The 24,853-nt window shown below is 46.8% G+C and overlaps 1 protein-coding gene across 2 annotated transcripts in view; it reads right to left on the bottom strand.

Annotated features, from left to right (window-relative positions):
- Positions 1 to 204: 204 nt before the first annotated feature.
- LOC148477857 (transient receptor potential cation channel subfamily V member 6-like) overlaps positions 205 to 24,853 on the bottom strand; it is a 62,824-nt gene continuing 38,175 nt past the window's right edge. For both annotated transcript variants that reach the window (XM_088456092.1, XM_088456093.1), the window contains 6 exons: positions 20,844 to 20,920; positions 15,809 to 15,974; positions 14,964 to 15,030; positions 13,275 to 13,543; positions 3,773 to 3,873; positions 205 to 802 (listed from right to left, as the gene is read on the bottom strand). In XM_088456092.1, the coding sequence (XP_088312218.1) occupies positions 571 to 802; positions 3,773 to 3,873; positions 13,275 to 13,543; positions 14,964 to 15,030; positions 15,809 to 15,974; positions 20,844 to 20,920 (912 nt within the window). In that variant the 3' untranslated portion in view covers positions 205 to 570. The remainder of the gene's footprint in view (positions 803 to 3,772; positions 3,874 to 13,274; positions 13,544 to 14,963; positions 15,031 to 15,808; positions 15,975 to 20,843; positions 20,921 to 24,853) is intronic.

Here is a 24,853-nt window from a genome sequence, read left to right as displayed (position 1 = left end):
TGTGTCTAAATATACACAGATGGAAATCCACTGACCTAGGACACTGTAAGTGGGCTTCTCAGTTGTTTGAAAATCGGAGGCGGCATTAGACGCGGGCACCACTGCGGTAATACGCCCAGCTCCCGTCATCTGCATCCACTTCAAAATAGGCCCATGGACTGGCAAAAAAAAAGGATGTGCCGATTCGGGGTAGTAGGAGGCCATTAATTTATTATCTTACCCATATGTCCTTGTGTTATGTTCATACTGTAACTTTTCCATTGCAGTATATAGAGAACTTCTTTTTGGGCGGACTATTTGAAAGTTTTTTTCATAGTTTTGTTTCTTTAATTACTTTAACGAAGGGTTTACAATAAGTACATCGCATATTAACATCAAGCATCCAAGGAAATGATAGAACACTGTAAGAAATATAACATCCAAAAGACAAAAGTGAAATTATTGTGGTCAGAACAGCGGACACTAAAAAATATATTACGAGCGGGAACGATGGACAGTGACCCCATACATGGGGGAAATAATGTCATGTGTTTACAGAAAGAACACTGTCATTTAATTTGCGTAAAGAGTTTAAAGCTCAAATATCTCTTCATCCCATATATCATCATCATCATCATGAATAACTTTTCCCCCATCTTCTGTTCCATGACTGCCGTCTGCCCTCCTCTCCCCCGTGGCAGGCTGATTGGTGGCATGTGTCTGCTTCTCCAGCACTTTGTGAGGTGGGATGTCCTCATCGGAGTCGCTGTCGGACTGTTTGCCATCATGTGATGGGAACGCGTGCCATCTCCTCTCCTCCACGCTACACAAGGCCAAGAAAACAATCGTTATTGTTAAATAGACTTTAAAGTTTTGGAATGATTTTCTAAGGGGCATTTCAAATTAAATGAATGGGCCTCCAGAATGCAGCTTATTCATCTGCTAGGAACTACTGACTTCACAAATCAGAAAGCTTTTCCTCTATGGATAATTCTCTTTAACTGTAAATAAATGGAATCGGTATGCGGTTCGATTCCCGGCAGCCCGACAGCTGAACAGATCCCAGCAGCGGCAGCCCGACAGCGCTGGAAATCCCGATCGTCCTCAGGTAAGTAATCACTAATCTAACCCCCCCTAACTCTAACCTTCCTTAGGGGTGCCTAACCCTAACCTCCCCCCTGTAAGTGCCTAACCCTAACCCCCCCTTTCCCGATGCCTAAACCTAAGTACCCCGGGGGGTGCCTAACCCTAAGTCCCCCCCTGGGGGTGCCTAACCCTAACCCTCCCTTCCCCTAGCCTAACCCTAACCTCCCAGGGGGGTGCCTAACCCTAAGTCCCCCCCGGGTGCGCTAAACCTAAGGCCTCCTCCCCGCGGCTGTCCGCTCGCGGCGCCCGGCATCCCTTCGATCGGGATGCCGGGCGCCTGTCTCCCGGCGTCGGGAAAATGACAGGCGTCTAGATATACAGTAGACTCTGGTCATTTATCCCACGGCGGGATAAAGTAGTCGGGAAGCCGGCTGTCGGGATCATGTCAGCCGGTTTCCCGATTGCATCCCAAATAAATGTTCAAATACCGACCAGTATTCAATAGTTACTGTGCTTCCACACTACTAATAATAGGCCTGATTCATTACCGATCGCAACTGCGATTACGCACGCAGACGGCCGATTGTTACGCTCTGCGCATGCATCGCAGTGCGCGTGCACGAAGGTTTCACTGCGATCGCAGCAGCTACGTAGACCCATCGCAGAGTGATTGACAGGAAATGACCATTTGGGTGTGGTGACGGGGCTTGTCGGTGAAACGTAGGAGCGCCAGTGTGTTTGATCGCCATTACAGGGGCGTGCATAAATTAGCCACTGCGATGTCATACACAGCTTGGGCTTCCACTGCGTGCGATGAGGTAAGTAAGGTCAGACCTTGTGCAAGTGTGCGTGAGGCTGTGATGGTACTCCATGTTACCGATGGTTTCGCAGTCTTGCTAAGCATTACGGATGCGTGTACAGTAAAGTGGGCGTCCTTATGTTAGGCTGCGACAGCATTGCGATAGCAATCATTAGCATATTTTCTCAGTTGCGATCCGTAATGAATCAGGTCCAATAACATGGAAAATACTGTGGTGCTACGACAACCATATTTATATACTGTACAGTACCAGAATAATAACTGCCAACGTATTAATGTGCCATAGGGGCCTATTTATCAAATAATATTTGCAGGATATCCCCTAAAAATACTCATTTTTGGTGGGAACCCATAAATAAGAAGTTTCCCCTGAATGTAACATGGAGGGACTGCGGCGGACTACTCCGATATGTGCCGCAGTCCCTCCACTTCCGACAGCAGCCGTAGGCCCCATAGGTCACTTTAGGGGCTTCTAGTCTGTCAGATTTACCAAGCGGAACTTGGCTCCGGCACCATCTTCGGATGGCGCTGGCCACTGTAGCCTACTTACCACAGAAATTACAAGGAGAAGGTTCCGTAGGACCCCTCCCCAGCAATGGCCACCGCACGTGCGACCACCTCACTACTTATACACCGCAGGGACGGGTCACTCTCCCTGGATGTCATTGTTAATACATTCAGGCGAATTTCTTGTTGCTGCGAATAATGTAGCAGCGAAAATAAATTAAAATGATTGGGTCTAAAACCCAATCATTGATGACTATGGGGGTCATTCAGACCCGCTCGCGGGCGGCAGTACGCTCGCAAGCAGGTCGATGTTCCCCACTGCGCATGCGCACGACTGAGGGAGCTCCGTCGTGCGCATGCGCGAGACCCGGACTGCGACAGCCAAGCTGTCGCTCCGGGTCTCGCACCAAAGGGGGCGTGCTGTCGATGTTGATTGACAGCATGCCCCCTTTGGTGGGCGTGCCTGCCAGACGGAGGCGTTCCCATGGGAACGCCTACCGTCTCAAGCCGGCCCCACTGACATCACTAGTCCCGCTCCGGGGACAGTGGCAGGTGGGGAGTTTGACTGGGGCGGTACACCTGTCAAACCGTAACGCAGGTGTCCTAAGGCGAGCTCAGGGAGGACAGAAACCTCCCGTGGAGCAGAAGGGATGTCAGTGGGAGTGATTTTGGCTCTGATAGAGCCAAAATCACTCCAGGGCTTGTGGCAGGTAGACCCTACCGCAGGGTCTCCGTCGCAAGCCCGATCATCATCATGGACGCTCGCTATAGCTGTGGGTGGAGGACGTTCCAAAAAAAGGTAGGAGGGCCCTGATTCAGAGCGAGCGCTCTGGTCAGAGTGTTCAGCGCTGAATCAGGCCCTATGCCCCATAGACACAACCAGATTGTTTTTTTATTTTTTATTTAATAGATTTATTCCTAGAAGTATTTATACCTGACAGTGTTCCTGTTCTTTTTAACGTTTCTGTGTTATAACTTATGATGTTTTAGGGAGTGTGTCAAAAATATTGAGAATTACATAAAAATATGAATTTGGTGCCCTCCTATCAGGTTGGGATGACATATTTTCTATAGTGTGCTATGTGTAATGTATGTGGATGCATCATCATTGTAACAGTGTGCCTGATTCAGATGTGGGAGCTAATGCGTCAGCAGCTTACAGGCAAAAATTTGCTACAGCCGCCTGGAAATGTACTGAGACGCCGACCCATGGTCCAAGCAACTGCGCACAAACCATACTTGCCTACCCCCCAGGACAGCCAGGAGTCTCCCGAAAATTGGGTGCCACTCCCGGCCCCACTCAAGAATAGGCAAGTCTCTCAGAATGCCCCCCCCCCGCCTCTAACCCTTCCTAGGATTTTAGGACTCTTTGACACGTACCTGAGATATCGTCTTTCTTCCAAGCTGTGTTCAGATGATTTCGAGCCAAACAACAGACGTTTTGGAACCGTCCGCTCTATCATCACTGTAGCGCCACTGATCTAAAGGCAGGAAAACGGAATGTGATCTTTAGTCATATACCACTACTGCAATATACAGTATATTTCCAGTATATATTGTTCAATCAAGCAGAGGCGTTTGAAAATGCCACTCAGGAACCATACAATGAAACAGGAGATGATAGGGCAGTTAATCTGTAATAATAATAATAATAATAATAATAATAATAATAATAATAATAATAATAATAATAATGATAATAATAATAAAAAAAATAAATAATAAAAAAAAATGTAGATACTTTTTTTTGGTGCTGCATTTATTAAATCAAAGGAAAAAAATGATACTGTGTAACGCAAATGTTCATAATAGTTACAGTACAAGCAAATTTGCAGAAAAATGTTTTTGATTTGCTATCTCCTTTTTAGATTTGTCTTATTTTTTTTATACCAAGAACTACAGTGAGTAGCCTCTATTGTCAGTATTTTTATATCTTATTTCAACGGGATCTAAATCTAAAATCTTCAGATGGATTATTAGTCTGGATTATTGACTGACTGAAAAACATAAATGAGTTTGAGATTTTATTTCTGCAAGCATGTTGCATTATTTGGCACTAAAAACTACATTTGTGGTGGCTTCTTGTTAAATAAGGATCCCGTATTTGCATTTCCAAATGACTGGACCCACTTTTCAATCAATATGTTGGCAGTGAATATGCCAATGGGAGAATGCCAGTTTAAGCATTTTTTAACTATATAGATATAATAACTTTAAACTAGGGGTGAGCGGGTTCGGATTTCTGAAATCCGAACCCCCCCGAGCCCCCCCGATCCGAGTCCGATCCGAGTCAGGCTCGACTTTTCCCGCCTGACTCGGATCTGAAATCGAGGCAAAACGTCATCATCCCGCCTTCCAAGTCTCGCGGGTTTTGGATCCTATATAAGGTACCCGCGTCGGCGCCATTTTCTCACTCGGCTGTGGACAGTGAAGAGGGAGGGTGGGAGTTAGGGCTGTGTAGTGTAGTGTAGTGTAGTGCTGCTGTTGTCCACTACTTCAAAGTCCATAGGGGCTGGCTGTGTTGTGCTGTGCTGCTGTTGTTAATAGGGGCTGTGTCCACTACTTCAAAGTCCATAGGGGCTGGCTGGACTGTGTTGTGCAGTCAGTTCTCCATAGTGTCCACTCCAAAGTCCTGTGCAGTGTCCCAGTCCTAAAGGAGTGCTGTAGTGTTGTCCAGGGGGTGCTCTGTCCATCAGGGGTGCTCCCCACAAGTGCTAAAAAAATAATATATTTTCTGTGTTTGTGAATTGTGTGCGCAGTAGCCGCACGTGCATCAACAAAGTAGTGCCAAGCGTGCGCCTGTGTCATAAGTAAAGGGCCGGCTGGCTTGACCGTTAAAGGGTGCTGTAACCCCCGAAAGTACACTCCAGTCCAAACCAAAAAAAAATTATTTTCTGTGTTTGTGAATTGTGTGCGCAGTAGCCGCACGTGCATCAACAAAGTAGTGCCAAGCGTGCGCCTGTGTCATAAGTAAAGGGCCGGCTGGCTTGACCGTTAAGGGTGCTGTAACCCCCGAAAGTACACTCCAGTCCAAACCAAAAAAAAAATTATTTTCTGTGTTTGTGAATTGTGTGCGCAGTAGCCGCACGTGCATCAACAAAGTAGTGCCAAGCGTGCGCCTGTGTCATAAGTAAAGGGCCGGCTGGCTTGACCGTTAAAGGGTGCTGTAACCCCCGAAAGTACACTCCAGTCCAAACCAAAAAAAAAATTATTTTCTGTGTTTGTGAATTGTGTGCGCAGTAGCCGCACGTGCATCAACAAAGTAGTGCCAAGCGTGCGCCTGTGTCATAAGTAAAGGGCCGGCTGGCTTGACCGTTAAGGGTGCTGTAACCCCCGAAAGTACACTCCAGTCCAAACCAAAAAAAAAATTATTTTCTGTGTTTGTGAATTGTGTGCGCAGTATCCGCACGAGCATCAACAAAGTAGTGCCAAGCGTGCGCCTGTGTCATAAGTAAAGGGCCGGCTGGCTTGACCGTTAAAGGGTGCTGTAACCCCCAAAGTACACTCCAGTCCAAACCAAAAAAAAAATTATTTTCTGTGTTTGTGAATTGTGTGCGCAGTAGCCGCACGTGCATCAACAAAGTAGTGCCAAACGTGCGCCTGTGTCATAAGTAAAGGGCCGGCTGGCTTGACCGTTAAGGGTGCTGTAACCCCCGAAAGTACACTCCAGTCCAAACCAAAAAAAAAATTATTTTCTGTGTTTGTGAATTGTGTGCGCAGTAGCCGCACGTGCATCAACAAAGTAGTGCCAAGCGTGCGCCTGTGTCATAAGTAAAGGGCCGGCTGGCTTGACCGTTAAAGGGTGCTGTAACCCCCGAAAGTACACTCCAGTCCAAACCAAAAAAAAATTATTTTCTGTGTTTGTGAATTGTGTGCGCAGTAGCCGCACGTGCATCAACAAAGTAGTGCCAAGCGTGCGCCTGTGTCATAAGTAAAGGGCCGGCTGGCTTGACCGTTAAAGGGTGCTGTAACCCCCAAAGTACACTCCAGTCCAAACCAAAAAAAAAATTATTTTCTGTGTTTGTGAATTGTGTGCGCAGTAGCCGCACGTGCATCAACAAAGTAGTGCCAAGCGTGCGCCTGTGTCATAAGTAAAGGGCCGGCTGGCTTGACCGTTAAGGGTGCTGTAACCCCCGAAAGTACACTCCAGTCCAAACCAAAAAAAAAATTATTTTCTGTGTTTGTGAATTGTGTGCGCAGTAGCCGCACGTGCATCAACAAAGTAGTGCCAAGCGTGCGCCTGTGTCATAAGTAAAGGGCCGGCTGGCTTGACCGTTAAAGGGTGCTGTAACCCCCAAAGTACACTCCAGTCCAAATCAAAAAAAAAATTATTTTCTGTGTTTGTGAATTGTGTGCGCAGTAGCCGCACGTGCATCAACAAAGTAGTGCCAAACGTGCGCCTGTGTCATAAGTAAAGGGCCGGCTGGCTTGACCGTTAAGGGTGCTGTAACCCCCGAAAGTACACTCCAGTCCAAACCAAAAAAAAAATTATTTTCTGTGTTTGTGAATTGTGTGCGCAGTAGCCGCACGTGCATCAACAAAGTAGTGCCAAGCGTGCGCCTGTGTCATAAGTAAAGGGCCGGCTGGCTTGACCGTTAAAGGGTGCTGTAACCCCCAAAGTACACTCCAGTCCAAACCAAAAAAAAAATTATTTTCTGTGTTTGTGAATTGTGTGCGCAGTAGCCGCACGTGCATCAACAAAGTAGTGCCAAGCGTGCGCCTGTGTCATAAGTAAAGGGCCGGCTGGCTTGACCGTTAAAGGGTGCTGTAACCCCCGAAAGTACACTCCAGTCCAAACCAAAAAAAAATTATTTTCTGTGTTTGTGAATTGTGTGCGCAGTAGCCGCACGTGCATCAACAAAGTAGTGCCAAGCGTGCGCCTGTGTCATAAGTAAAGGGCCGGCTGGCTTGACCATTAAAGGGTGCTGTAACCCCCAAAGTACACTCCAGTCCAAACCAAAAAAAAAATTATTTTCTGTGTTTGTGAATTGTGTGCGCAGTAGCCGCACGTGCATCAACAAAGTAGTGCCAAGCGTGCGCCTGTGTCATAAGTAAAGGGCCGGCTGGCTTGACCGTTAAAGGGTGCTGTAACCCCCGAAAGTACACTCCAGTCCAAACCAAAAAAAAATTATTTTCTGTGTTTGTGAATTGTGTGCGCAGTAGCCGCACGTGCATCAACAAAGTAGTGCCAAGCGTGCGCCTGTGTCATAAGTAAAGGGCCGGCTGGCTTGACCGTTAAGGGTGCTGTAACCCCCGAAAGTACACTCCAGTCCAAACCTAAAAAAAAATTATTTTCTGTGTTTGTGAATTGTGTGCGCAGTAGCCGCACGTGCATCAACAAAGTAGTGCCAAGCGTGCGCCTGTGTCATAAGTAAAGGGCCGGCTGGCTTGACCGTTAAAGGGTGCTGTAACCCCCAAAGTACACTCCAGTCCAAACCAAAAAAAAAATTATTTTCTGTGTTTGTGAATTGTGTGCGCAGTAGCCGCACGTGCATCAACAAAGTAGTGCCAAGAGTGCGCCTGTGTCATAAGTAAAGGGCCGGCTGGCTTGACCGTTAAAGGGTGCTGTAACCCACAAAGTACACTCCAGTCCAAACCAAAAAAAAAATTATTTTCTGTGTTTAGCCGCACGTATATATCAAATCGATATAACATAAATGGAGGACCAAACTTTCTCCGATAAAAATAAAATAGAGAAAGATCAAGAACCACTTCCTCCTAGTGCTGAAGCTGCTGCCACTAGTCATGACATGGACGATAACATGCCATCAACGTCGTCTGCCAAGGCCGATGCCCAATGTCATAGTAGAGGGCACATACAATCCCAAATGGCAAAGTTCAGGAAAATGACCTTGAAAAAGACATTTAAATCAGCTGAAGAGAAACGTAAACTTGCCAATATGCCATTTACGACACGGAGTGGCAAGGAACGGCTAAGGTCGATCCCTAGTATGTTCATGACTAGTGGTTCAGCTTCACATGACGATGGAAGCCCTCCTCCCACTAAAAAAATCAAAAGAGTTAAGCTGGCAAAAGCACAGCGAAGAACTGTGCTTTCTAAGAAGATATCACAAATCCCCAAGGAGAGTCCAAGTGTGGTGGTGGTTGCGATGCCTGACCTTCCCAGCACTGGACGGGAAGAGGTGGCTCTTTCCACCATTTGCACGCCCCCTGCAAGTGCTGAAAGGAGCACCCACAGTCCACTTGCTGATATGCAAATTGAAGATGTCACTGTTGAAGTACAACAGGATGAGGATACTGGTGTAGCTGGCGCTGAGGAGGAAGTTGGCGAGGAGGATTCTGATGGTGATGTGGTTTGTTTAAATCAGGCTCCGGGGGAGACAGTTGTTGTCCGTGGGATGAAAAAGCCCATCACGGTCATGCCTGGGCAGAAGACCAAACATTCCACCTCTTTGGTCTGGCAATATTTCTATCCAAATCCGGACAACAACTGTCTTGCCATATGTACCATATGTAAAGGTGAAATAAGTAGGGGTAGGGACGTCAACCACCTAGGAACATCCTCCCTTATACGGCACCTGCAGCGCGTTCATAAAAAGTTACTGTCAAGTTCAGAAACTTTGGCTAAGACCGTAAGCAGTCCAGGGACACCTAAATCCCGTTGTCCTGTTGTATCCAAGCGCCTGCAAACCACACCGTCAACTCCCTCCTCGTCAATTTCCTCCTTAGTCAGGATCGGAAGTAGTCCTGCAGGCCATGTCACTGGCATGACTGACTCTCCTATCCGGGATTCCTCTGGAGGATCCTGCATTGCTACGCCTACTGCTGCTGCTGCTGCTGTTGCTGCTGCTGGGAGTCGTTCATCATCCCAGAGAGGAAGTAGGAACACCACTACTTTTACTAAACAATTGACCCTCCAACAGTCCTTAGCGAGGAGGATGAAGTACGACAGCAGTCATCCTGAAGCAAAACGTATAACTGAGGCCTTGACTGCTATGTTGGTGTTAGACGTGCGTCCGGTATCCGCCATTAGTGCAGTGGGATTTAGACAATTGATGGAGGTAGTGTGTCCCCGGTTCCAAATCCCGTCTAGATTCCACTTCACTAGGCAGGCGATACCGAGACTGTACAGAAACGTCAGAAAAAGTGTCCTCAGTGTCCTGAAAAATGCCGTTGTACACAATGTCCACTTAACCACGGACATGTGGACAAGTGGAACAGGGCAGACTAAGGACTATATGACTGTGACAGCCCACTGGGTAGATGTATCACCTTACGCAGCAACAGCAGCAGCGTCACCAGTAGCAGCATCTCAGAAATGCCAGCTCGTTACAAGGCAGGCTACGCTGTGTATCACAGGTTTCAGTAAGAGGCACACCGCCGACAACCTCTTAGAGAAACTGAGGGAAATCATCGCCCAGTGGCTTACCCCACTTAGACTCTCCTGGGGATTTGTGATATCTGACAACGCCACCAATATTGTGCGGGCATTACATCTGGGCAAATTCCAGCACGTCCCATGTTTTGCTCACACAATAAACTTGGTGGTGCAGAATTTTCTGAAAAGCGACAGGGGCGTGCAGGAGACGCTTTGGGTGGCCCGAAAAATTTCTGGCCACTTTCGCCATTCAGCGACTGCGTGCCGAAGACTGGAGCGCCAGCAAACACTCTTGAACCTGCCCCGCCATCACCTGAAGCAAGAGGTTGTGACGCGGTGGAACTCAACCCTCTATATGCTTCAGAGGATGGAGGAGCAGCAAAAGGCCATACAAGCCTATACATCCACCTATGACATAGGCAAAGGAGGGGGTATGCACCTGACTCAAGCGCAGTGGAGAATGATTTCCGTGTTGTGCAAGGTTCTCCAGCCCTTCGAACTTGCCACACGTGAAGTCAGTTAAGACACAGCCAGCTTGAGTCAGGTCATTCCCCTCATCAGGCTTTTGCAGAAGCAGCTGGAGAAAGTGAAGGAGGAGCTAAGACGGAGCGATTCCGCTCGGCATGTGGGACTTGTGGATGAAGCCCTTCATTCGCTTTGCCAGGATTCCAGGGTGGTCAATCTGTTGAAATCAGACCACTACATTTTGGCCACCGTGCTTGATCCTAGGTTTAAAGCCTATGTGGTGTCTCTCTTTCCGGCCGACACAAGCCTGCAGAGGTGCAAAGACCTGCTGGTGAACACACTGTCAGCTGAAGCGGAACGTGACACGTCAACGGCTCCTTCTTCATTTTCTCCCGCAACTGGGGCTGCCAGGAAAAAACTTAGGTATCCTAAGCAACCCGCTGGCGGTGATGCAGGGCAGGCAGGACCAAGTTTGGACATCTGGTCCGGACTGAAGGACCTGGCAACAATTTCTGACATGTCTACTGTCACTGCATATGATACTGTCACCATTGACAGAATGGTGGAGGATTACATCGGTGACAGCATCCAAGTAGGCATGTCAGACAGTCCATACCTGTACTGGCAGGAAAAAGAGGCAATTTGGAGGCCCCTGTACAAGCTGGCTCTATTTTACCTGAGTTGCCCCCCCTCCAGTGTGTACTCCGAAAGAGTGTTTAGTGCAGCCGGGAACCTTGTCAGCGAAAGGCGTAGGAGGTTGCTTCCACAGAATGTGGAGAAGATGATGTTCATCAAAATGAATTATCAGCTCTTCCAGGGAGACCAGCCTCCAGAAGGTACAGAGGGACCTGTGGTGGTGGATTCAAGTGGGGACGAGTTAATACTTTGTGAGGATGAGGATGTACACACTGAAGAGGATGAGGAATCGGTGGATGAGGAGGATGAGGATGACATCTTGCCTCCGTAGAGCCAGTTTGTGCAGGGACACATTAATTGCCAGCTTGTTTTGTGGGGGCCCAAACGAACCAATCATTTCAGCCACAGTTGTGTGGCAGACCCTGGCGCTGAAATGATTGATTTGTTAAAGTGTGCATGTCCTGTTTATACAACATAAGGGTGGGTGGGAGGGCCCAAGGACAATTCCATCTTGCACTTCTTTTTTTTCTTTGCATTATGTACAGTTTGGGGCCTAGTTTTTCTAACTGCCATCCTGTCTGCCACTGCAGTGTCACTCCTAGATGGGTCACGTGTTTGTGCCGCCCACTCGTGTCGCTTAGCATAGTCATCCAGCTACCTCGGTGCAACCTTTTGGACATAAAAACACTATTGTGAGGTGTGAGGTGTTCAAAATAGACTGGAAATGAGTGGAAATTAAGGTTATTGAGGTTAATAATAGCATAGGAGCAGAGAAACCAACAAATTCTGTGATTTTAGCTGTTTTTATGCTTTTTAAAAAAAAAATACAGATCCAAAACACAAAACCCAGAACCCAAAACACGGAAGGGTGGTTTTGGCAAAACCAATCCAGATCCAAAACACGAAGAAAGATCCAGATCCAAAACCAAAACACAAAACACGAAAAGTGGCCGGTGCACACCCCTACTTTAAACATAATGGTAAAGTACTATGTTCAAAGTAGAGATGAGTAGTTTGGTTTTGCAAAAAACCAAACACCCCCGAACTTTGGGGTTCCGGATCAAACCGAGTCTTGGCTCAGATCACTTTTGGGGATCCGAGTAGAATGGAGTCCCGGCTCAGGTCTACCCGTAACTTTAGATCTCGGATCTAAACACTGAGATCCAAACAGGCCCAAATTACATGTTTAGCTATTTTTATAGGGATGCAGTTATAATGCCGGCCATCGGAAGCCCAACCCGGGACAAAAGATAGGCGTTGAAATCCCGACACCTATATTTATCCTGACACCGAAATCCTGACAGCCGGCATCCCGAAGGAAGGTAAGCTGGGCTTGTTAGGTCTTGCCCGGTGGGAGGGGGGGGTTAAGTTGATGAGTTAAGGAACCCTCGGGGAAGACTAGGGTTAGGCACCCTCCCGGGGAGGGTTATGCTTAGGCTACGAGGAGGGAGGGGTCAGGATTAGGCACCACCAGGGTTGAGTGGGGTTAAGGTTAGGCACCCCCCCAGGAGGGTTAGGTTTAGGGTGTAGGAAGGTGGGGTTAGGGTTAGGCGCCCCCAGGGGGAGGTTAGGGATAGGCACTAAGGGGGGGGAGGTTCAGGTTAGGCACCACTAAGGAGGGGCTGGAGGGGGAGGGGTTAGCATACTTACCACCCCTATCGGGATCTTCATCCATCGGGATGCCGCTGTCGGTATTTGAACCAGCTATTCAGCTGCTGGTATTTCATACCCAACCCTTTTTATCAATTTGAAAGAAATGCAAAACCAAACGAAAACACTTGAGAGTGGTCTTGCCAAAACCAAAACTGGTGGTTTTGCCAAAACAGAAAACACAGGGGGCAGCGCACATCTCTAGTTTAAAGTAATAATGCCGACATGGCTAAAATGGAGAAATTCCCCAGTCGGCATATTCATAATAGACATATTGATTGTGGCCAAAATTACTGCATATAGATTTTCAGATAATCTAAAGAAAACAAAGAGCGTCACAGAGGTTTGCAGTTGCCATCTCCTGTTCCAAAAATATCTCTGGAACTATATCGCCATCGACAGCGCGGGAATCCGTAAGTGACTGTCATGGGTGTATTGTGTGCGGCGCCGGAACCCTTGATTCACGAGTCCATGTGCATCACACACCCTGCACCATTATAAATACACCACGGATTAAATCCTCTGCGGACAGGCTAACATAGACATTAGCACCATTCTATATTTATTTGCACCAGATACAGCAAGTATTATTATGATGATGATAATTATTAGGAGGTGGGGAAAGGAGACCACGCAGTACGTAAAATAGGGGTCTACAAGGTGGGCAACACAAATGCAGATGTGGGAGCAGAGAGCTCGTGACAGAGCTTACAATCTAGAGATCGTTCAGTACCAATCTATTACAGCACCAGATTTCTCCAGATTTCATAAATGTCCTTCCAAACACCTCACCTGTGCCTTCCACAACTCATCCTTCTTCTTCGCCATGTCTCCTTGCGTGTCTCCCATCATGGCGATGAGCAGGTTGAACATCAGAAGAAACGCGATGACGCAGAATGAACCGTAGATGGGACTGTACATATCTGGGGAGTCCACAGTGCGGTTGGCTGGGCCATTGAGGACATTGAGGAAGAGCTCGTAGGTGCTGAGCAGGCAAATGCCGTAGGGGGAGTTAAATCCGAAAGCTTGCGGATCTACAGTCTGGAAAGTGACATAGAGAGCTGGGATGTGGGAGAGGAAAGAGGACAAAGAAATTATACATCAGTGAGTGTAATCCAGGTTCTAGAGCAGGTTTAGGCAGCATGCAGAACTCCAACCCTGACCTATAAGAACAATTATGGCATTTGTTAGGAGGGTGTATAGCAGAAACATTAACTGCAAACAAAATACAAATACTTTGCAAATGGACTGAATTCATTACACATGAAAAGCCTATAAGTATAGTCCAGGCGTACTGTATATTTCCTTCCCCTCTTCAGATCTCGTATAGAGTTGGCCATTGAACATCGATTGTCAATAGCTTTGCTATTCATGACGGAGGTCCAATGTTTCTCCACCATTGATGGCAGAGGTCCAATGGTGATTTGGCAGGGTTTTTTTTGAGTAGCATGGTGCTTAGCCCCTACTCAAAGTGGGCTTCCCCAGTCCTCGCACATTCATACGCACAGATGATCTACACCAGGGAAGGGCTTTGTAATGGCATTCGCAGAAAGTCGCGTCTGCGTCCAATTCTGTATCAGGCTCGATATACCCTACAGTACGTGATTTACAACTTGGTCCCAACAGCAATATTAGCACGAGAATATAACATTGCAGCTCTCCATAGCTCCCAACTGAGAGAGGGTACAGGCAACGCTGGGTCGCTGGATCCGACACGCCTCTGAAACGGTTGCGACACGCCCGCATTTTTCCAACCCTCCATTACCACCCACTAACGGCCAATAACAGTCAATCACTCTGCGTCTAAATCATCTCTGTGATAAACATATACTGCTATAAACGGATCCGCGAACTGAATAATCTCTGTACGGTATGGAATTATATATGACCATACAAATATGGGAATTTATTAAATACTCAGAATCCGGACCTACAAAAAAGCATACAGCTCAGGTCTTCAATGTTATTATTATATATGTACATATATCTGTTCTACTATTGATTGTGCTATTTTAAGTGGTTACACCGGCCGGTTCATTGAATTTATTTATTTTTTATTGCTTTTATAAGGAGACTATTATTAAATAATTTTTGTCATTTTTTTTGTCTATATTAGTTTACGTGTCTGTTGTCTGTATGGTTGAGCACATAGCTATCTATGATAGCAGCTATTGATTTCATTTTAAAGGTATACATGCTGGTTTTTATTAATATATATTGTTTAAGTGAATAGAGCGCTAGATTTTTCTTTTTTCACCAACTTTGTATGTATTGGCATAACGGCCCTGAGGCAGTTATAATACAGGGCAGGGTGAGGTACAGGGGCTTTACATAGAATGGAGTACAGTACTGCCGCAAAAAACATAGGAGATTGTATCTGTGGTTAATTTCTTACAACAATATGTGCCTTGGACACTGACAAAAGTGCCGTAGAATGTAAAATTACAGGTCAATACAGGAATACGTCTATATTTTCCTTACCCAAGCTGTACCCACACACCACCACGCCCATAAGCCAGGAGAATGTCAGCAGATCACTTGCAGCCATCTGTATTATCATAGAAAGAAGAATTTATTAGTAAAGGTGCATACACACACAACAATTTTTTGAACGATTATCGATAATGATATAGTTTATCGTTCATTCGTTGAAAAAAATCGTTCACTTTCTGAGTTAAAACGAAGAACGATTATCGTTTATGTGCGTTCACGTTTGTAGTTGGTAGTTCAGTCAGACTTACCAACTCAACGATTTTCAGTAAGGGAATATGCAATAATCATTTGTAGTTCAAAAAAATCGTTCATTACATTTAGTAAATGAACGGTTTTAGTAAAGGAGTTTCGTTCATTTTTCCCTTGAAAAAATGAATGAAAATCATTTACTAAAATCGTTCATTTACTAAATCGTTGTTTGTGTATGCACCTTAAGTCACCATTACTAGTGAACAGGAAATGTGCATTTGGATAAACAGTCAGTTTTTTTTTTTTTTTTTTTAATCTCTCTGGAATTATGTGGATGGGTTGGTATTTTTTTTTTTTTTAACTATATCAAGAGATTTGAGTGGTGCGGACAGGTGTTGAAGCCGGGCACACTCCATGTGGCCAGGCACTCCACACTGTAGGCGAGTGCACACACATAACCAGATGTGGGTTAGCGGTTTGCAAACCTTCTACAGTAACTTTAATATGCAAAATAAGGTTTAATTCAGGGCCAGTATACAGCAGGATTTGTCCCCAAAATAAAAATTATGGTTGTCTCTCGTGTACGCTGAGATGCTATTGAAGAATCCTATAGGATAAAGTAAGCATGAGCCGAATCTTGACACCTTTTGAATCATGATTGTGAAGGGTCCGAGCATCTGGAATCCACGGGCAAAATACATGACATAGCACCAGCCGAGCACCAGCGCCATAGACATTGGGATGACCTCTCCGCCTGTGTCAGTCAGTCGCAGAACCAGGACCACCAGGACCAGGCAAGAAAAGGAGATTCTGTAAATACAAGGACATTGCTGTTGGAAGAAGTGTCTCCCAAATGATTGTTGTACATTCCTAAATGCTTTACATGAATTACAGTAGTATATTATTATTCTAATATTACACCATGATACCAGCATGCAAAACCCTCTTGGCGGATATGTAGAAGATCAGCTGGATAGAGATATTTAAATATAATGCTACAACATTTTAAGAATCAACATGGATGTATGGATTTATTTATTTATTTTGGCGACCTTAACACCCCATAACTGCCAACCGTCCCAATTTCTAGTTGGCAAACTTTTTTTGAAAAAGATTGTTTTTCAAAAATGTTATGCCTTATATAAAATGAGCACAGTGCGGGCGAACCAGAGGTAAGACCTAATTTGTCACAGTTTTCCCAATCTGGACTGTTGCCTCTATAACTACTCTCAATTTCAGGAAAACCTGCAGCTCCCACTGCAGTATCTGTCAGGTGAAGATTTATCAAAAAGTCCTCGTACATCAAAGGGATAACACTGGTATAGCCGGCGATGTTACGTTTTTTGCAGCAAGAAGCCAACTTTGTACTGCCGCACTGCCTGTTTTATAGGGCGATCACAGATTAACATAATGATAAAAATGCTTTATTCTTAGAATAAGTCATTAATTCAATATATAAAAAGTTTATGATTTATAAAACAAAAAGTGTTTTATATTTAAACTTAAAAAAACAACAACAACTCATTATCGTAGCTGAAAGTCCATTGTGCAAGTCAGTTCTTGTACACACACATCTGCAGATACTGACCTAGAGAAGCAGTAAGGTAACCCAGAGCTGTATAGGTTACGGTGACGCCCTGTGCCCGCCCCGGCCACAGAGCGCGTAATGTCATGATGTTGTGTTGAAGGGGACTACTCCAGTAAGTGCAGCGCTAACCAGGCATCTTCAGCACACCTAATCGGCTGCATACACTGTGCAGGCAGGGTGCCGTTCCAGGTGGCGGGTGGGCGTTGCCATCCATATAGCCTCTGCGATCTGTGCGCCGGCACTGGTCGCCCATAGCTAGTTACGGCACTGAGGTAACCTTTACCACTCTGAACAGATTGTTTTGGTAAACTGCAGCAGTGATAAAAAAATCCTTCCGAAACACCGGGATCGGGCACCTACTGATAAACAGCCGCCTTGGTCTATGGCTTCCAGCTTGTTGCTTCTCCCTTCCTCTCATCAGGACACCACCCCAGTCCCATCCAGGTCTTGCGCTCAATAATTCGGCCTGATTCAGAGGTGGACGCAGTGCGCACAGCAAAGACGCAGAGGCAGTGTGTTAGTATGCTAATGTGCCGGGAGGCATCTTGTGTAAATAGGCGCCTTCTGCCGGCTTCTATAATCCGCTGCCTCGTCCAATGATGCAGCACCGGACCATCTGCGAGAACATAGGGCCAGCTGAGTAACCATGAGGTTACGCAGTATGGCCAGGGGTCTACACTCTGCCGGGGCGCCTCGGCGCGCTATAAAAATGGGGCCGACACCCTTGTTTTCAAGAACGCTGACGTCACTCATGTTGTGGCTTAGGGAGAACTGCGACCACCATCGCAGTTAGTGACCGGCACATGCGCAGTACAGATCCTGCGCATGCGCCGAATGTTAAACATCACAGTTGTGTGTAACCGCCCGGTCTACACACAGCTCTGAATCATGCCCATAATCATGAGAGGACGGTTGTGGTAAGGGCCATCGAGAGCTGACATGGGCCCAGGTACTGTGGTAGTATTTCCAAATCCGAAAAGGTGTGACCATGCCCCCACCAATTTGTTTTTTAAAATACTATGCCCACGCTACAAAGGGGGAAAATGTTTTCATCAGCAGTGTGTGCTGTAAAGGAAAGGGGGAGCTAGGCAAAGGGGCACATTTGTCCACATCAGCAGCTGACCCAAGCTCCCACCTGGAACCTGCAACGCTGCGACAGCAAGTATTCACTGGAAGTAATGACGTTGTAAAGGCAACTTCCTGTTGTCCAGTGCCCGGCTAAATACCCTAAGGTAGAGGTCCATTGGAGGATAGTGTCAGCTGACAGCAACCAATGGTACCATTGGGTAAAGGGCTAATCATGTGATGTAGACTGTCATGGCTGCGTTCATGATGGTAAGCGCAGGAACCAAATCACGGAGCAGCACATGCATGTCCTAGCAGACCCCAGGCATAATCCTCAGCGCGTCACTCGCTGCTGCACCTGGCGTCTGACCGCTCCAGAGGTCAGGAGAAGCTGGCGCTGAGGTGAGTAACGGACGATCGTAGGCCGCAACCTGACACCTAAAAACTTTAACTTGTTTATCTATTGTGCATTTTAATTTGTAGGTTAATCTAGGGCAGTATGATGCTACTTGCTTGTGTATATATTGTATGTAGGGATGTGCAACGACCCCCATGTTTTGGTTTTGGATCTGGATCTCCTTCAAGGTTTTGGATCTGGATTTGTTTTTGCAAACCCACCCTCAAGTGTTTTGGTTTGGGATCTGGATTCTTCCAAAACCCCAAATTCGGATTTAAAATCTGAATTCCGAACCGCAACAATATCTGAACTGCGACCCGGATTTACCCAGATTCACGAAATTCGGGTGGATTCAGATTTCTGGGGGTTTTTTGCGGTTCGGAATTTGGATTTTAAATCTGAATTTTTTTTTTGGATTGCATAAATTACATGATTTTAGCTGTTTTTAAAACTTTTTATCTATACAGGTTGAGTCTCCCATATCCAAATATTCTGAATTACGGAATATTCCGAAATACGGAATATTTTTAGTATGACTGAGTTAGTGAAACCTCTGCTTTTTAATGGTTCAACGTACACAAACTTTGCTTAATGCACAAAATTATAAAAAATATTGTATAAAATGACCTTCAGGCTGTGTGTATAAGATGTATATGAAACATAAATGAATTTCATGTATGTACACAAACTTTGTTTGAGCCACAAAATGATAAAAAATATGGTATAAAATGACCTGCAGGCTGTGTATAAGGTGTATATAATACACAAATGCATTCTGTGTTTAGATTTGGGTCCCTTTTCCAAGATATGTCATTATGGTATGCAATTATTCCAAAATACGGATTATTCCGATATCCAAAATACCCCTGGTCCCAAGCATTTTGGATATGGGAGACTCAACCTGTATTTTTTTTCAAAAATCCAGATCCGAAACCAAAACACTTGAAGGTGGTTTTGCAAAACCAAATCCGGATCCAAAAGCTTGAAGGAGATACAGATCCAAAACCAAAACACGGGGGTCGGTGCACATCCCTAATTCTGAGGGACGCAGGTCTGACATTTAGCCTGAGCATCGTTAAACCCCCTGGGCTGTGTGAAGCGGCGGAGGGGTTATAATCCAACACAGGACTCTCAAAACGAATTGGCCAATATATAGGCAAAGTGTCTTAAACCGGGAGGCAATCGGGAAGCCGACTGCCTAAATACCGGCAGCCGGCTTCCCGACTGTCTTATCCCGGCAAGGGTGAAATGCCGGGCGTCTAGATGTAGACGCCCGCATTTCCCCGACGCCAGGAGACCGGCGCCCGGCATCACGATCGTAGTGATGCCGGGCGCCACGAGCGGACAGCCGCGGGGGGGAGGGTTAGGTTTAGGGCTCCCGGGGGGGACTTAGGGTTAGGCACCCCTCCGGGAGGGTTAGGGTTAAGCTAGGGGGAGGGAGGGTTAGGGTTAGGCACTCCCGGGGGGGACTTAGGGTTAGGCACCCCCCCGGGGGACTTAGGTTTAGGCAGCAGGGAAGGGGGTGGTTAGGGTTAGGCACTTAGAGGGGGGATTAGGCTTAGGCACTTGGGGGGGAAGTTAGGGTTAGGCACCCCTAAGGAGGGTTAGGGGGGTTAGGTTAGGTTAGTGGATACTTACCTATCCACGATCGTGATTTCCAGCGCTGTCGGGCTTCCGCTGCGTCGCACTCTGCTTCTGTCGGGCTGCCGCTGACGGGAATCGAACCGCCGGCCATGCGGCCGACGGTATTTCATACCAATTCCCTTAAACCAACAGTACTTTAATATTGTGATGGATAAAATTGAACGTATGATGGTGGTGCTCTAGGTTTTAACCCACGATAAAGAGCAGTACGTTAATTCAATAAATGTGAGGCAATGAAGAAGGCAACTCACTAAACTAAGGACATTTATAGCTGGATACAAACACAACATCTAATTTCCCTGCCCGGGTTTTCATCCACTACCATTACTTTTTCTAAATGATATTTAAACGTCAAAAATAAATTTGACCAATGTAACGCTACACTGTTGTTAGTCGTTTTTGTTATAAAGTGTTCATATATTATGTAGTGTGTATATAGGAGAAGGAGATGATTGGGTCTCTGGGTTATCAGCCGTTAGGGAGTTTAAAGCAGAAGCCAAACAGTTCATTGGAAGAACCATCCTTGCTCTAAAGTCTTTTTCAGATAAGAACTTGTCTTACAGGTTCATGTGGAAAATGTCCGCTCACACCTTACAATATGTTGCTTTGTCAAAGCCGGCAGATGATCGTCGGCTTTGACCTATGCATTTAAAGCGGCAAAAGAAATAAGCAGTTGTCCATATATACACAAAGAAACCTGAGTTAAACTTTCATTGTACAATCAAATTGGACAGATCACTTTTACATTTTTTGTTTATATTTTTGCTGTACATAGGGAATTTTATCTATTCATGAAACAGCAGATGCACTAATGACATGTACTCCTTGGCTCAGTAAAATATTATTATTATTATTATTATTATCATCATCATAAATGTTGTGTGTGTAATAGCAAGAGGGGTACAGCACAGTAGGACTTGCCACAACATGGTATAGAGATACCAGTCACCCAACGCATTTCTACAGCACGACGGCCTTAACTCACCCGACAATATGGAACATATCCGTCCAGAATGTATGTAATAGAAAACATTTAATCCCAATCCTCCGTACCTGTGAAAGCTAAAAACATTGTCAGTGTTAAAAATAATAATAATTTTAATTGCATTCATAATTTGAAGCCAATTAATGAATAGATCCACTCCAAATGGAAAAAATGCAGTTTTCGGTGGAGTTACAGAAATGACTTACATTCAAGGTTCTTACATTCGCCTACAAAGCCCTCACCAAATCCTTTCCCCTATACATTTCTGACCTTCTCTCCCCTCACACTGCTGCCCGTCCACTTCGCCCAACTAATGCATGCCGCCTCTTGCCAACTGATTACCTCCTCCCACTCCCGCATCTGAGATTTTGCCGGTGCTGCTCCCTACCTTTGGAACGCTCTCCCTCTCCTGATCAGGCTCTCCACCTCTCTACAAATCTTCAAACGGGCTCTCAAGACCCACTACTTCATCAAGGCCTTTCAGCTCTCATCCTAACCCACCTCATGCTCTCTCCTCCCTATCTTCCCCTTCTGTGTCACCCCTGTTTGTCTGCCCCTCCCCTTCTGTGTCACGCCTGTCTGCCCCTCCCCTTGTGTGTCACGCCTGTCTGTCTGCCCCTCCCCTTCTGTGTCATGCCTGTCTGTCTGCCCCTCCCCTTCTGTGTCACGTCTGTTTGTCTGCCCCTCCCCTTCTGTGTCACGCCTGTCTGTCTGCCCCTCCCCTTCTGTGTCACGCCTGTCTGTCTGCCCCTCCCCTTCTGTGTCACGCCTGTCTGTCTGCCCCTCCCCTTCTGTGTCACCACTCTGTCTGCCCCTCCCCTTCTGTGTCACGCCTGTGTGTCTGCCCCTCCCCTTCTGTGTCACGCCTGTCTGTCTGCCCCTCCCCTTCTGTGTCACGCCTGTCTGTCTGCCCCTCCCCTTCTGTGTCACGCCTGTCTGTCTGCCCCTCCCCTTCTGTGTCACCACTGTCTGTCTGCCCCTCCCCTTCTGTGTCACGCCTGTTTGTCTGCCCCTCCCCTTCTGTGTCACCACTGTCTGTCTGCCCCTCCCCTTCTGTGTCACGCCTGTCTGCCCCTCCCCTTCTGTGTCATGCCTGTCTACCCCTCCCCTTAGAATGTAAGCTCTCATGAGCAGGGACCTCCTCCCTCATGTGCTTCTCTTTACATTTTCTTCTACTCTCTACTCCCCATTAGGGCACCTAACACGTCTCTGCCAACTCCCGGCAGCTTATTGTGAGTGCTCTAATCACTATTGCAGCAATGTATATAAGTCGTGTCCTTGTCCTACACTGTAATGTAATGTAATTTACTTGTTTCTTGTTCACTTACTAGTTGTATGTACTATGTAAGGCGCTGCGGAACACTTGTGGCGCCATATAAATAAAGGATGATGATGATAATAAATGACACTATAATGCTGACTGCTACCATGTCATCTGATGCCTGTATGGTTACAGCCCTGCAATCTTCTTTCCTGCTGAGGGGCCGTCTGTTGTCGATGCCCCTCCCCCGTGAGCTATCCAGGCTTATGAATAAGAAAGTTACACAGAAAGTGGATCCTCATTACCAGCCCTAGTAACAGGCAAGGGGTGCAGGGAAAGAGCAACGCATTGCTAGACTATTACAGGCATCAGGGAGTGCTGACGCAATGGAAGAGGGGGGGGTGAATGAAAAGTATCATTCAGGATTATATTAGAATTTACTAAAATCCAACCAAAACTAAAATTTTGGTTTCATATTCGGGTGAAAGTCTCCTGGGTGCGATGTATCAAACCTTGGAGAGAGATAAAGTGCTCGAAAAATGACAGGGGCTGGTTGCTTGGTACTTTGGGGTCTATTTACTAAGCCTTGAATAGAGATAAAGTACCAGCCAATCAGCTCCTAACTGCCGTGTTTGAAAAATGAAAGTTAGGAGCTGGTGGGTTGGGACTCTGGCCCTTATTCAGAGTCGTACGCTCTGAGCAGAGCGCACGCTCTGAATGAGGGCCGTCCTCCATAATTATGGAGCGTCCTCCTGGACGCTCGTATAGCTGTGGGTCACAACCCACAGCCTATACGAGCGTGCAGTTTGATGGCCGCGATGGTCTTGACCATCGCGACCATCGCCACTGCGAGCCGAAGCCTGCGGTTGAGTTTTTCAACCGCAAGGCCCAGAGTGATTTTGGCTCTATCAGAGCCAAAATCACTCCCACTGACATCACTAGTGATGTCAGTGGGCCGGCTTCTGACGGTAGGCGTTCCCTTGGGAACGCCCCCATCAGGGAGGCACGCCCCCGGCACGCCCACCAAAGGGGGCGTGCTGTCAATCAACATCGACAGCACGCCCCCTTTGATCAGACACAACAAGCGAAGGAAAGTCCTTCGCTCGTCGCGTCTGGCGCATGCGCACGACAGAGCTCCCACCGTCGTGCGCATGCGCAGTGCACAACATCAACCCACTTGCGAGCGGACAGCCGCTTGCGAGTGGGTCTGAATCAGGCCCTTTATCTCCGTCGACTTTATGTCCATCCAAGGCTTAGTAAATAGACCCGTTTATCTCTATCCACTTTATTTATCTCCATGGCTTGATAAATCTGCCCCTCTGTGTCATAAAGCTCAACAGAAATCATGACAAACAGGCTCTAGGGGGTCCGGCGCTGTTAAAACGGCTGGAAAATGGCCGCTGCGGCCATTTACCTGTCGTTTGCGCATGAGCAGTACAGGGAAGGTGGCCGTCATGGCCATTTTCACGGTGACCCGCGCATTCTCTATAGACTCTGGGTACACTCTAGTGCCCAGAGTCTATAACTCCGGTGCTGGCCGCGCACAGCTCAGTGTGCTGCCGGCCGCCGGACAGAGAGGAGGGGGCCCGTGTCGGAGACTGCACACGGGCCCCCTCCTCTCTAGAAACGCCCTTGCACAGCGGCCATGCAAATATATGCTATTGCCGCATCTGAAGCCAAAAGAATTGCAGATCCAAGGGCTGCGTCCGAAGCTGCTGCATTGGATCACCATTGGTCAGCCATTGGCCATCTGAGTAAGCCTTAACATACTCACAGGTTTATTTATCAAGCAGTGAAAAACGTAGTGAGACTGACCAGTGGAGAAGTTGCCCATGGCAACCAATCAGCTCCTACCTATTATTTTATAAACTGTACTTAATAAATGTTAGTTCAAAGCTGATTGGATGACATGGGCGAGTTCCTCAGTGGTCCACTGCTTGATAAATAAACCATACTTACAGACTTTTAGCTCCCTCGTTTCCCGGGAGGGAGCTGTCGATCACAGTGGGGGGCGTGTTGCTGCAAATGGGGGTGGGGCATGGGGTGGGGCCACATGACCACATCAACATCATCGTAGCCCCTCCCCCTTTTCACAATGTTTCGATTAACGGCAATGTGAAGCAGGGGGCGTGGCCACAGCGTGAATTCCGTCACGGGTCCCCGAGGTTTATCGTGGAACAGCAGGGGGGGGGGGGGTGCCACGGGCCAGGAGGCTCAAGACCAAATCAGGAGGGAAGGCAAGAATGAAATAAAGCCCTCAGAATGGACGCCCGAACTCCACTGCTGAATCAGAAGAAGCAGACACTGGCATTGTAAAGCCCAGTAAACAGGGCCTGCACTCCTTTCTCTGCAATGCACAGCCTCCCAGCTCCCAAATGGGCGCAGCCTATCAATCAAGCTGCACCTTCCCTGACACTGTGACCAGGGCCTCATCTGCATTTCAGCACATGCTTACTGCGGCTCTAGAGCATACGTAGTCCGCCCACTGTTGGAGTTGTGCTTGGAGATGGAGAGGGTAAAAGATTTTAAATGATTGGGTATTATTATGTCTGACAATTTATCCTGGCATTTTAATGTTGTGGCCATGATAAGAAGGCCCAAGAACGCTTATATTTATATAAAGTATCATTGGCAGCGAGTTGCCTTCTATTGAGGAATTGTATATTAAAAAACAGTTTACGTAAAGGAAATTGCCAGCATCTGGACTATAGTGTGTTTTCCCTTTTACCATCAAAAAGGTGCTTCCGGT

Source organism: Taudactylus pleione, unplaced genomic scaffold (genome assembly GCF_031769625.1).
Source record: "Taudactylus pleione unplaced genomic scaffold, aTauple2 ptg000685l, whole genome shotgun sequence".
Classification (NCBI taxonomy): Eukaryota; Metazoa; Chordata; class Amphibia; order Anura; family Myobatrachidae; genus Taudactylus; species Taudactylus pleione.
The sequence above is the reverse complement of the archived record's forward strand: the minus strand, read 5'-3'. Positions and strand labels throughout refer to the sequence as shown.